At 39.8% G+C, this 14,521-nt stretch overlaps 1 protein-coding gene across 2 annotated transcripts in view; it reads right to left on the bottom strand.

The window, feature by feature from the left end:
• Positions 1-14,521, bottom strand: part of LOC134618003 (kazrin-like) — a 174,374-nt gene that overhangs the window by 38,046 nt on the left and 121,807 nt on the right. For both annotated transcript variants that reach the window (XM_063463149.2, XM_063463148.1), the window contains exon 4: positions 10,318-10,425. In XM_063463149.2, the coding sequence (XP_063319219.1) occupies positions 10,318-10,425 (108 nt within the window). The remainder of the gene's footprint in view (positions 1-10,317; positions 10,426-14,521) is intronic.

The following is a 14,521-nucleotide window of genomic DNA, read 5'->3' as shown; positions in this document are numbered from 1 at the left end:
GCGGTGTAATCGGCAATGATTGGGGGTGTTGATGGTCGAGTGCTGGCAGAGGTAAAGAACAGAGGTTTGATGTGGCGAGAAGATCAAAACCAGAAGATTGTGCTGCTATAAAAATTATCAACAGCTACGACCATACATAATCTGCTGCTATGGTTACAAGTAGTAACGGCTGCATGACTAATGCTGTCCAATTCCAATTTACAAAAACCGGCCGCAAATTACCTACGTGGTAATCACAGGGGACGCTGGAGAAATTTGAGACGGAAAGGTGAGTAACTGAGCACAATTGCAAATACATAACCACACCTGCGATAGTAAGGGTTGGGCAAAGACGGCCTTCCATATCCTCCAGGTGTTTGCTTTTAGTCTAAATGCACCTCTTGTGTCACAACCGCACCTTGAGGTTAAGAAGATTTACATGACACGCTTGAAAAATATACAGGAAAAATATACAAAAACGAGGTAAAAAACACAGAGGTAAAAAACTTTTACCTCTGTGCTTGGGATATCTTTAGTCCAAGGTTGAAAAGCCGCTCAGCTACCAGTATAGAGATGCAATGCAGGTATTTGGAAGCAAAACAAGAGGGGGAAAACATCTATAGTTCTTCCCACAGTTGCAGCATTTTTCAGATGTAAGGTAATTCAATACTCTTCAGTTAAAATAGTCAGAAACCGTCCTCGCTGACGCGGCGAAAATTTCCTGTGTTAATGAAAGATGTGTATTCAGAGTAAAGTGGCAGCTAAGAATCTGAGACCGCAGCGTTTACATTAGAAACACAACACACTGCCTTGTTTACATGGAAAAGAAGGTTATGTGAAGCTCCCCAAACTTCCAAGACTGTTATCTAGTTATCCGCGAGTAGCAAAGCCTCAGTCACACCCTGTTCTGAGCCATCCACACTAATATAATAGTGTGAATCACTGTCATATTTTTAAACTTTTGATTTCAGGTTGAATATAGTCTCTTCAAGTTTATTCCATGCAAGTCGGCTAGGAAAAGTAAAACAGGATGTCTGTTCCCAAACTCAAACAATAGCAGCTACTCTGAGGTCATCTCAGGTTAAAGTCTCCCAACGGCTTAACACTAAAACAGGTGACTGACTACGTATGGCACCAGGCGACATGTCAGCACGATGTGCTTTCAGGTTAAACAGCACCACAAATCTCCCGCGATCTGGCAAATTTCGTCAAGCAGGACAAACACAAAGAAACACTGTCTTTTCAGTGTAAGACCTTTGAATGACTGAGCGCACTTCATACTCCAGTCTAACTGTGGCTGCTGCACTTGTTCCATTCACTCACCAGACTTTCCTTGCTCCCTGTCTGATTTCATCCCCTCCCCCGAGGGGAGTTCACCAGAGGACTCCAGGATCTGACGTGCGTCCTGGAGACTTTCAGGACAGACCAAATCCTAAAATTACTGTTTCTTCAGCTTCCCAAACTCAAACCCTGTCATTCTTTAATTTTCATCCCCTAAAGTCAGGCTCAGTTGACACCAGGAAATAAATCCAGGAGTTATTCCTCTGTCTTTCCCCTGTAAGTGTACCTGTTCAAGGCTACTCCCATGACTTCAATGATACAGTGCATTAGGCTCCTCCCACTTGGCTCAAATAGTTAACTAGGTAGGAAGGAGGAGCTCAAAGGGGCCGTGACTACGATTTTCCCACATTATTCTAACACAGAGATGCACCAATGAGGGAAAGAGCCAAGCCAAGGTGTAGTCTTACAGGCAGGTGGGTGTTAATTTGTGTGCAATCCAATACCAGCAAGCTGGACAAAACCAGGCCTGTTGACTCGCCCGAGGCTTGAGTAAGCTAATGCTTTTAAAATAACACTTATAGCATCATAAAAAAGATCTTTAGCACCATTAAAACCACTGCTGCTGTGGGAAACTTTTGCACAAGAAAAACATCACGCGAGTTTTCTTTCTTGTGGTTGTCGAGCAACTTGAACAGTGCAAACTAAGTGCGCTCTGCAGAGTAAAGTAGAAGCTTAGGCAACACAATAATGTTTGGATTCATGACCAAATTTGTGGGATGTTCACAGGATATTGTCGTCATTTCTGGATTAAAACATAAGTCCACTTTAAAATATAATAAACTGGATGTGTTTACACTGAATTGTTAAGGCAGTCTTTTAAAGCCTTCTGCATTGATTTTATATGCCTCTTGTTAATATTCTGGTTGACAAGGAATGTGTACAAAGTCACTGTGACTTAAAGCAGACACAGATGCGTGCCATTTGTAATCTTTTCTTTTGTCCAACCACCCTTGCAGTGACACGATATTTGAGGCAGGGCGGTGACTGAAGAAATGCTGATGGGCTAGTAGTTAGACAGAAGGAGCTGAGATTTTAAAGAAAGTTGATAAGCTCATGCATTAATTAAGATTTATTCATCTTTCCGCAAGGAAAAGATAAAACCTTTTCAAATGAGCAGAATGATGACGATGACTATAAAAGTAATTCCTACAATTAAAGCGCACATAAAAAGACAAAACAGTAGAACAGAGACTAATCAGAGAATAACAACGAGGATGTTGAAGTTATTTCCCCTTCATTCCACATAGTAATTAGCAATAAATCAGCAGTTTCTGTATGCCACTCTTTGCACAAAATTCATATTATATCAGGTGATTCAAAGTCAAATTTACATCAAGGATTTAAAATTTCTCTTCTCACTGTTAATCTCATGAATTATTTATTTATATGCATTTTAAAAACCTTTACATTTTATACATACTGTAAGAGTTCTTACTGGCCTCCTGGTGGTGTGTTGTCAAAAACCTTCTTAAACTACTTTATGCTCAAATTAGAAATCAAACATGGCAAAACAATGCAGCGTGAAATGTGAACAAATATAGAACAATAACTACTGAATTGCTCTTTATTATACGACATCCATAAAGTATGTTCTGGGCTCAACAATAGCAAATCACAAGACTTACTTTACAGACGTGTTGTAAAAGCCCATGTGTACATTTTACTACAAAGAGCAAATATCACAAAGGTGTCTGAGATGTCTATTGCACCAATCTATTTTCTTCTGTTTATTCAATTCAGGGCTGGAGCCTATCCCAGCTGTCACTCTGGGTACACTCTGGACAGATCTCCAGGCTACAGCAGGGCTAACGCAGAGGGACAGACAACCATTCGCACTCACATTTAAACCTATGGCTGATTTAGAATCACCATTTAACCTAAGCTATACATGTTTTTGGACTGAAAAACAGGAGAACCCAGAGAGAAGCCTCACAATTATGGGGAAACTATCCAAACTCCACACAGAAAGGACCCACTGACTGAATCTGAACCCCAGACTTTCCTGGTGTGGAGCAGGGCTCCTAAATACCGCACCACCTTGCCACCCCCCGACTTCTATTGGAAATATTTCAAGGTCAATTAACATCTATGGCAGAAGCCTATGTTACAAAGTAAAATGAACTCAACTGAACTAAATCAGCATAAATACTGACAACATGGGCACATAGAGGCACTATTTTTTTGTGAGGCCACATCAAATACAAGACTTTGTACTGTGAACATGTGCTAATAGGATGATTTCACTTCATGATAACACACAAAGGATGTTCAGCAATGTGTGGGAAGAAGTCTCCTGAGTTATATTGTCCCACACAATTGGAATCAAGCCACTGATTTCTTGCTGTAACTTATTTTTCTTGTACAGCCGTAATCCCATTCCACAGGATGGTAACCAATACCTTTTAATGCCAGTGAAGAGGAAAGCTGGAGTTAAAGTAGCTATAAAGGAAGTCATGTACCTCTGCCTAGTGTGTAATGAATCTACGGATGAGACATGACTCAGCTTCCAGCTCTGGAGAAAAGTCATTTATCGTGTACAGATGTTGGCTGTAAAAATTTCTACAATAATTTTAAAGAAATACATGTGCATGTGGAAGGGGTGGGGGGGGGGACCTCAGTGCAGTACCAAATAAATTATTGCTCTGCTGTTCTTGAAATGTGAAATGACCTGGCAATTAGATTGGGTTTTACCATATAAAACAAAGGCATGCAAGTTGGATACATCATTTTTATTATACTATTCTTGCTTAAGATTTGTTGGGACATGCTAGAAGACTATAAGGTTACTAGTAAGAGATCCAACTGTAGCTCAAACTCAGACACTTATGAAGACAAAGTGCTAATCAACAGCTCTGTTGGGTTTCCTAATTAAAAGAATGTACTTGGCATTCACTGGCTATTTACACTACATTAAGACAGCATCAAATCACTCTTCAGGGACTGAGTAACATGGGGAAAATTAGCTATCTGTGATACACATTGCTCCACTGCCTGATGATAAAATGATCTCCCTGTATTTTATGTGAAATTATGAATGCGAACCAAGCTTTTCTGCATGTCCTGGATGCCTGGAGGTGATGACCTCGGAGCACAGTCCTTTAAATGAAAAATAATTAGAGCAGTCAGTCTCTTTGTCTCTGTGCTGTGAATTAAGTTGGCACAATAACTCAAAGAAAAGCAAGCAAAAAACTTCAAATCATGTATGTGTGTTCATATAGTATGTGTGCGTACACAGTATATAAGTATAGATCTGTAATGTCAGCAACATGGTGCCAACAAAGGCCACCAAACTGGCCTTTGTTACAACACACAGTGCGTGTGTTAATGGACTCCATGTCTTCATAAATTCTCACTTTCCCTTTTCCTTCTCTCCGTGGTCTTTCTCAACAACCTTCAAATAAATCAGGATTAAATCAGTCCATAAGTCACAAAGTGTGAACTAATGGAGTTAAAAGTAGTAGTGAACTGTGAAGAAGACCAAGTAAAGAGAAGACGGTTCTAAGCAGAATGTAATAGAAAAAGTAATAGAGGGAGATGTCTCAGAAATAAAGTTGTCACGGCAGTCTGAGCCACTGTAAAACACTGCAGAGGGTAAATGATCTCACGTACAGCAGAAAACTGCTGCAGCGCTGTTCTCTGCTGCTTAAAATTTCAGCACTGCAGCACTATCCACAACATAATCAAGCTAATCAATGTGTGTCTTCTGCTGCACATATGTTTTTGTGTATCACTGGCTTTTTTGGCACTATTTCTTGCATTTTTCTATTTGTCCGGCCACAAGAAGTAGAACTGGGGACTCAGCTGCTGAAACATTTTAGCCCATCTGGTATGTGTACAAATCAGTAGGGTCAGGTAGAGGAGTCCATGGTTGTTACCGTAAGTATGAGGGACTATCAGCTCAGCAGTTGCCATCAATGATTCTTAACAACAGTTCTTGACCTGCCTCATAGTGCATTACAGTGATTCAGTGGACGTGACTAAATGTTCACTTTGAATCCATTTGATGCAGGGGTTTCACTTTAAAAAATCTACAAACTATGTAATTTACCCATAAATGCCCAAATGTTTGGATACATTTGTAACCCAGGGGTTGTAACAAAGAAACATAAGTGCTTATAATGTGTGACCTCAAGACAATATTGTTTCTCTCCTATAATTTTCTCCACACACCTCACCTTTTTACTCTTTTTTACCACAGGCAAAGCACACAAAATGGGGAGAGAGATTCAAATGGAAAATTGTAACTTGAAACTTTTGCATGAAGTCCTAACGGCTCCACCTTAGTACTTTTATTGACCTATTGTGTCTAAACTAGCTACCTAGAGTTAGGCCCACATTATCTTGAACAACACAACTGTTGTTATTTTAAATAGAGGGACCAAACCAAGTTCATGTTGCAGACATAGGATGAAGTGATGACTATCAGCTTTGATTTCAGGAGCTTAAAAGAATATGGTTTCTAACTGTTGAGAAATTACAGTAATTTCTATCCATACTGTCCCTTAATATGAAAGCTGATGAACAGAAGAGGGTTATTTCTTCATTATGTTGTTTTCTTCTACGTTTTGAAGGACAGACTGAAGGTGGCCAGCTGGCTGTTCAAACATTATCCAAGGTACAATTTAGAAATTAAACAAAACACACACACATTTAGCATCACCTTGGCACAGTGCTAGGCTAAGGTGTAAATCCAAATCCTAATGAGGTGTAGGTGTGGATTTTAAGACTGCAAAACAAACAGAGAAACATCTCAGAAGGAGTCAGACAATATATAATCTGATTAAGAGCACAGAGTGTTTAAATTCTGGAATGAAAATTTTAAAACATCCATTTGATTCGGTCATTGGAGGTTTGAGTAGATGGCGCAGCACACCTGAGTGTTTCTCAAGGTGATGACAGACAATCTGCAAACTAAGTTTCTTTCTATTTGGGTTTGTTTGTAGCTCAGGAGTCATCTAGCCAGGTCATCTACTAATCAGAAGGTTGGTGGTTCAATCTCTAGTCTTCAGTCTACACACCTAAGTATCCTTGGGCAAAATACTGAACCAAAACCTGCTTTCTGATACATTGAGTATGAATGTGTGGATGTTAGAGAGAAAGCACTAAGGTGTCGGGAAAAAAAGTACGTGTGTCGGTGACTCAGGCAGTTTGTATAAAGCTTTTTGACTGCTCAAGTAGAGCAGAAAGGTGCTACACAAGAATCAGTCCATTCATCAATCTACATGTTGTTATGTTTTTGACACATTTTAAAATGAATTCATATTTCCTTATCAATCAAAACACAATATTCGTTAGTGTCATAGCAAAATAAGCTTTTGAAGTGTGAACTGGAAACTCATTAAAAAGCTGTCTGTGGCTCTTATACTTTACATTAAACTAATAAGCGGTCTGATTATTTGGCAAGAGCAGAAATCAAAATCTTTGTAGCGCCACAGCTAACTCAATTGGTTTTAATTTACACTCCTTGAACACTTTTCTTAAGAACTCTTTAAACTCATCTTAAAAATGTTTTCAGAAAGGTTTTAGGGATAGCTATTACATTACTCAGACAGTAAAACAGATGGCTGTACTGTAACCAACAAAAGCCCTGCTATAAAGTCTTTGGTCGCAGATTTTCATCTTGGATTCTGAAAGCAGATGTGACTAGAGGGAAGGGTGGCGGAGGGGAAACTTAACACCAACACAAACGTTCCTGTTGGATCCCTTTTTTAACCTCTTAATGGATTATCTATAATATTATGGCTTGTTGAGTGGTAAAGACCACCCAGAAGTCTGTGCTTCAGATTTGTTTAGTTGTTTAGTAATCCAGTCCGTTGCTTGGCACTAAGTAACCAACATGTGTTGTGTGTTGCGCCCATTCAGTTTATGACTGCAGCTGCTAACCAAGCTTGCTGGCCTCACCTGACAACTTGAATCTATTTAAGATAACTTCTTACATGGTGGCAGCTTAAACATCAACACTGAAGCTATGACCCTCATTCCTATTCTCTATGGACGCAATCAGAGGAGTCGCCCCCTGCTGGTCATTGAGAAGAACTTCATTATTCAGACCAAGAAACTATACTCAATGAGATTAGCTTTATTTGGCTAACCTGGATTTCTGGTACTAGGGTTCAGTCTGAACTGAACTGAACTAGCAACAACTAAACATCACAGCTTTACAACTAAATTTATGTTGTTTTGTGGTGACAGTTCAGTCATTTAAATATGACAACAGGTTAGACAAATACAGCCTGCCTCTGACTGGATTCCGTGGGATGTAGAAAGAAGAACAAAACAGGATTTTTATTGGTAAATGGTCTAATATAAGCTTGTGTTTTACTGAATTTTCTTCTTAAGCTGTTTGTTAAAGCAAGCCAGCCATGCACACACATTGGCGCACACACGTAGGCATACACCCACATGTACTGATATGCATATTTGGGTTTTTTTTTCCCTGTAACAGTATTTCCTTTGAAGACTGCTTAAATAAAGCCCTTCACAGCAGACAAGTATGATCTAGACGCTTTGAAATCCAGCTTTTAGACTTCATGACCTTTGAGTTCTACTTTTCAGAAGCCTCCTTTAATGAAGCCGTTAGAAAGCGACAAAGACCGAAGACAGTCTCACTGCTGCTCTGCTCCCTCCGTCAGCTTTAACCTCTCTGTAGCTTTTAACAGGAAGGCCAGAGGACACACAAGCACACAGATAAGATCGTTGTCTGTGCAAACTGCAGCACAATTTTCTTAGGATTCATAAGATCACATTTCTGTGGATCGACGGCTCAAAACTCCATTACAGGGATATAATCATTATGTCCAGAGTAATAAGTCTAAATTACCATTTCCCTTCCTTTCTTTGGTCATACTAGCCGGATTATGTAAAAACTGGCCACGACCTTGTGATCATGGCATACAGCATGTAACATAATAATATTGCTCTGTCCAGTTACTGCACTTATGCAAATGAGTCACATTAAAATGGCAAGCCTAGCTACTCTTGGACAATTGTGTCTAAGCATTTCTGAGTAGCTATTTCTGATGTGTGTAAATTACAGTGGAGAGGCCTGGATATTGTTGTTGAAGGCAATTTAGCTGCCACTCTCCCACTGGCTGTAAGAGGGCTTCGATGGGGGCAGGTGTTTTGGAAAGTGTCAGCACATGAGAAAAATGGAAGTGCTCAGCAGAGACCACTCTGCACAGTCACCCCCCCACACGCACAGCTTCACATTCTCCCGTGCCTTATTAATCGTTTGTTCTTTTCTGTCTCCGCCCGCTTCACCGGTTGATTTTCTCGTGTTAATCAAAATATGCCTGCAATAACGTTTCCTTATGTAATCCCTCACCTAGTCTTTCTCCTTCTCCTTGCAGTGCTCTTCAACTCTTTTATCCTCCACTTCTCCCTTCCCTGTCTGTCCTTCCCTCTTAAGCCAGTTTTCCCTGGAAGCCCTGTTTGACTCCTTCGCATTGACCTTCCTATCTAATGTGGCGCACATACCAAGCCTCGCCCGGCTGGTGACATCAGTGCCACTTAATGTGCCGAAGCAGCACCTGTCTTCATTATGATCCAGCACTCACTGCTTACATTCGTCTCTCCCTCTCCTTCCCTGTCTCTCTCTCTCACTGCAGAACGGAGATGAATTTGCTGATAGCACAGCCTCTTAGATCCCGGTTCTCATTCTGATGAAACTTGTAGTGATATACGTGGCCTTGGCCACTGCAGGGGTTTGGTGTGCCTACGTGCTTTTTCCTGAGTCTGCACATTTACAGCACCCGGGAAATGTCTATAGAACTAAGGGACCAGCTGCTTTATGCTCTGTAGGAGTGACGCACATATAAAAGGTGTTGGTTTAAAAATATGACTGAATCTGTCAGTATATCTGATCGCTTGAGTCTCAAAAGCAGAGTTTATATGTTATCATGTATTTTATGTTTACAGTATTGAAGTGTTAATAATTTATTAAGCTGTCGGTGAATGCAGTGAAGAATGACAGAAATACAAAAGTAAAAGTACCTTACAGTTGTAATCAGGCACAAGAAACTGCAAAAAATGATTGTTGTGTGACCATTTGTGAGTGCACTCAGTACCATCGCCACACTGGCACACACTATTAGGAAGAGACAAGAGACCTGGCATCCAAATAAAGCCCTAAGCAGGATGCTCTAATGAATAAAGGCCCTGGGCGGCTGCCTGGATGACAATAAAGATCCATACTGGAACTGGCAACTTTACAAGACACACTAGTCAAGACACACTTCTGGACTGACGCCATACTTAACATCTTTGATCTTCTATAAAAGACTCCAAGCTTTAGTGATGAAAGTGCTGGAACATGGAGACGGACTCCAGACAAACTACTAAAAGTGTTTGTCTGGAGAGCGGCTGACGCTAATGTGAGACCCGTCTGACCACCCAGTCAGATAAGCGTCATGGGAATAAATACAGTCTTTAAAGTTAATAGGCTGCTTTTCCAGATGGCTCTCGGTGACACAAGTGACTAAACACACAGGGTTGACTGTGGTGACGGTGAAGCATGAGCTGAAGTTGGGTAACCGTTTAATAAAAAGTAAAACAATCATTTTCTAAATTGCTTCTAAGTGCACTGATAACTGATAATTACTATGAACTTCTGACCTCGTTTAAGTGATTAGAAAAGCATCTCTTTTTTATTAATATAACACATAGAGCTTAATATATAGTACACTTGAAACAACATGGTGGAATCAGTTCTTAGTAGTTTAAGTAATACACACTCTCCTTTCTGACAAATGCAAGCCGACACTGCTGAGACGGGGGAGGAAGTGATGCGCTTACTGCATTACAAATCCTCGCGTGCACAAGACTCTGAACCTGACATGTTTGTGGATTTAATGCATTTCCAGCTGCATATGTGTGTACATACACTATATTTGAATATGTGTATTTGGGCGAATCTATATGAACTTTCACATCCACCAAAGCTTTAACAGCAAAGCAAGCGCAGGAAATGAAACATATTTCACCTGATTAGAGTCTTACCTTTGTCCAGAGAGGCATCTGGAGAATTGAAGTCCATGAGACTGCTGATTTCAGTCTTGTAACAGAGTTCGGTAGCCGGGGGCTTCTGCCTCTGGTGGGGAGAGGGATCTAGGAGAAGAACAAGCAACCACCGGTTTTAACTTGATGAATAACATGTAAAAGGATCAATGAATACAAAGAACAATTCATTTGTATGATATGCAGTTTGCACTGTAAGTATTTGGATACAACGCAGTTTTGGTAATCTTGAGTCCGCACACCACCACAGTAGACTTTAAATCAATAAAGCTGCAATTCAAGTGCAGATTTTCAGCTATGAATCAAAGGGTTTCACAGAAGTACTGCTTTAACTGTTTAGGAATTACAGCCATTTTTAGTCTTCCAGTTTTAGAAGCTCAAAATTAATTGGACAATTAACTGACAGATGAGCCCTGTTCCCCCATTATTCCTTGGTAAATTGTGCAGATAAAATATCTGAGGTTGGTTGCAAGTGCTAAACTTGCTATTGGTAACTGTTCACTGCAGCTTTCAATATGAGGTCATAAGGTGTCAGTGCAACTGAGTGAGGCTATCATTAGGCTATCAGAGGGACAGCAGCCAAATCTATAATCTGGATCTATAAATTCATGGACCAATAGACCTAAAAGACCACAGATGACGAGTAAAGTGGGACAAAAAATTCTTCCTTTGGCTAAAAAAAACAAAACAAAAGAGGTAGGCATATTGTTATCAAAATCAACAATCAAAAAAATTCTTTGGATAGATGAAGCAAGAGAAACTTACCAAGGCAATGGGAGAAAAAGAAAAGTATGGCAACGTAAAGAAAGAAATCATAATCCAAAGCATACCACATTATCTGTCAAGCATGACAGAGACAATGTTACGCAGGTATGGCTGCCAGTGGAACCAGGTCATGAGTGTTTATTGATGATGTGACTGCTGATAGAAGTAGCTGGAGAAGTTGTGAAATGTGCAGGGCTATACTCTCTGCTCAGGTTAAGCTAAATCTGCAACACTGATCACACTGACAGCACTTTACACTGCAAGTGGATAACAACCCAAAGCAAACTGCAAACATTTCTCAATGCAACAAAGCTGGATATTTTTCAAAGGCCAAGATGACCCGATCTCCACCCAACAGAGCAAGCATTTCAGCTTTGACTACAAGGCTGAAGTCAGCTGCAGTGGTCGGTGACATTCACGGGTTCTAAATTTCACTGTCATTGTCTACAAAGGATTTTCATCCAAGTAATAAAAACAATCTTAAAAATTAAAATCATGTCAGTGTGAAAGTCTCTGAAAAGTGAGACTATGTTTGAAAATGGTTTGAATTAAAGCTGAAAGTCACCTCAGTCAATCAAGATGTGACTGAAGTGCAGACTTATTGACATAAATAGACCGACAGACATTACAGATTGCAATGTGTGTAGGAACCAGAAGGATTAATGCCGCACACAACACCAACAAGGCCACAAATTCCTTCCCAGTACACACATAATCAACTTTTACTCCTCACTCCTTACACTGTAAGGAAACTGAGAGACTGATGCACACACATAAATATTAGCATTTTTATAACCCGAGTGCATTTGATTTCATGTGAGGTTCAGTGGTTTCTAATATAGTTTTTGGTTCCCACCAGTGGCATGCAGCGAATGCATATTGAATGCATTGCTCCAGGTTAACTCACATAAAAGTGTTTGCTAAAATGACTTTGTCACTTAGACGTGTACAGTCAACTTCTGCTGTCCTCTCAGTCCATCACACTCGTGCATGCATGAAGAGTTTTAGACACCCAACACTCCAAGAATGACAATTGCTACTTCAAGACGAATAATAAAGTTCTCTTAGCAAAAAAAAAGTTGAAATATTTGAGATTCTCCTCTGCTCACACATACAATAAAATTCCCATTTCTGTAAACTACATCTTTTCCACTTCACTCTTCAACCTCTGCTCCTCCCTGGCCTCTACCCGTTCCTTCTGCCATCACTCCACCACCCACCTATTAAGATGCTGTTTGCTGGTTGAATTATTTGCAGTAATTGAGCACAGATGTGTCTGGGAGCTGAAGTTCCAGGGGTGGTGCTGTCATTACGGCAAGATTAGTCATCACACTTTTTAAAATGGGTTTTATAAGGCTACAAATAACAGCCTGGCTCCCTGTCCCCCACCTAAGGTGATTGGTAAAAGATGAGGGCTGTTTTTAACTGCGCATAACTCTTTGCCACCTTGCAAACGTATAATTTTTCAAACTCGCCCAAGGTGCAGCCTTTGGCACTGGGAACACAGATGTCAGTTTTTTGAATAATGTATAAATTCAAAGCTCACACTTATCTGCCAAGTTCAAGCCGTTGCTGCCCAGTAGCCTCGTGAAAATGTTTTATCTTCCCTGCATAGTACCTTTGACAGGCCCTCACCGACATTTAAAACCCAGGCAAAGGCTAAGAGTATGGTGGAATAAATGCCAAGGAAGAAGTAAACCGTGACAGCTGTTTGATGACGATAGTAAGGTTAAGCCGGTATGGAGGGAAAAAGCACAGAAATATGATGCAGACTGAGCTCAGGTATGACTTGACAATTTAAAAACAAAATTTTTTTTTACTGTAAATACCATCATGTCGAGCTAAAATAACAATTTCCACAAATACCTTGAACTCCTCATCTCTGGATTGTCTCTGTCAAGTTTCAAGTGTTATCCAAAGGGTATTTTGGTCATTTCAGATTACATTAGATTTTTTTTATAACATTATGAAATGATCAAAATACTGCTAATGATTGAACACTCTGGTTCAGTTAGTGGACAATTAAGTCAAAGATATAGAGAGATTTCTGCTCTAAGGATTTTATAAGAGATGCTTTTCAAATTTACAGGTTTAAGATAAAAAACACAGTTAACAGTAGGGGGAGAGATCAGTCAGTCTGCAGCTCTGAAAATATAAAATGTCATTTTTTTAGTCAAATTGATTTATCAGGGAGGTAGATGTTGTGTTTTTTCGGTCACTGTTCATGCCCTTTGAATCAATGCGCTTTTGAAATCGCTGAATATGTGGGTCTAGTGTGGTCCAAGTGCTTCATATTGATCGTTAAATCTTCAGCTCAGCTCACCGAAGTCAAACGTACACTATATCAAAAGGCTGATAATATTGGAGTGCTGAGGAAACAATGAAAAATATCATCTTTTTTGTTGCTCTGCATCGCTGCATTTGCTGTACTGCACCTTGAAAGAGAGTGAAGCTTTCTGTAAACCTTTCCTTGTGCATCTTTTAAATCATGTTTGGTGTGATCTATTAAGGATTTGAGATAAGAGCATCATTTCATCTCTCTGTTTCCAGCTTCCTGCTGCTTTTTCCCCATTTCCTCATGGTCCAACCGGAATATTGTCTGAAAAAAAGCATTTTTTTCCTTATTTCTCTCAAAGTGCACATATACACCACACACTGTTAAAGCATATAGGGTTTTTTTTTTTTTTCAATCGGGCATAAAAATGAAGAAAGCTGCACACTTAATGTGATGCATACATTATACACCATCAGAAGTGCATGTCATTGCATGCCATTATTGCTCGATTTTGAACCTTCTATACCTCCTGCACCTTTGGATTTTTTAGGTTTCCCAACCAAAGGTCAGTCTTTCAGTCTTTACTGAAGCATAGGTATGAAAATATATAACATATAAAGGCAAAAACAAAGTCTGCGTAATTCTAACGAGCTTGACAGTCAATATTTGTTATGACAACACAGCCCGAACTTCTTTAGGCATGCTCTTTCATTCCTTAAGGGAAAAAGACTTACCATTCATGTCCTACAGACATAACATGACATAAAAATACTTCTTTTCTCCTTCACTGTCCAGTTTCCTCAGTTTTCTTAAGGACATACTGCACACCATGTTGACATATGTCACTTTTTCCTCTAATTGCTTTGCGGCAATCACCTTGTTGGTGAAAAAAGTCTTATAATATTTAATGCCTGTCGAACTGTGTTTAATTTGGCCTTTTTAATGTAGACTCAACTAAAGAGCTGTGAATCAATGATGTGTTTTAGTAACATTATGGATATGAAAAATGGATAATCAAATTCTTTGTCTCAATGCATGACTAATGATTGTTTTGCCTGTTATGCATATAAGTGAATGAATGAATGGATGCCACGTTACTGCTAGTTGCCACCTGTCCGTAAGCCCCCTTTAGAGTTAGAAGAAACT

This window comes from Pelmatolapia mariae, linkage group LG20 (assembly GCF_036321145.2).
Source record: "Pelmatolapia mariae isolate MD_Pm_ZW linkage group LG20, Pm_UMD_F_2, whole genome shotgun sequence".
Taxonomy (NCBI): Eukaryota; Metazoa; Chordata; class Actinopteri; order Cichliformes; family Cichlidae; genus Pelmatolapia; species Pelmatolapia mariae.
This window is presented reverse-complemented; position numbering and strand designations above follow the sequence as displayed.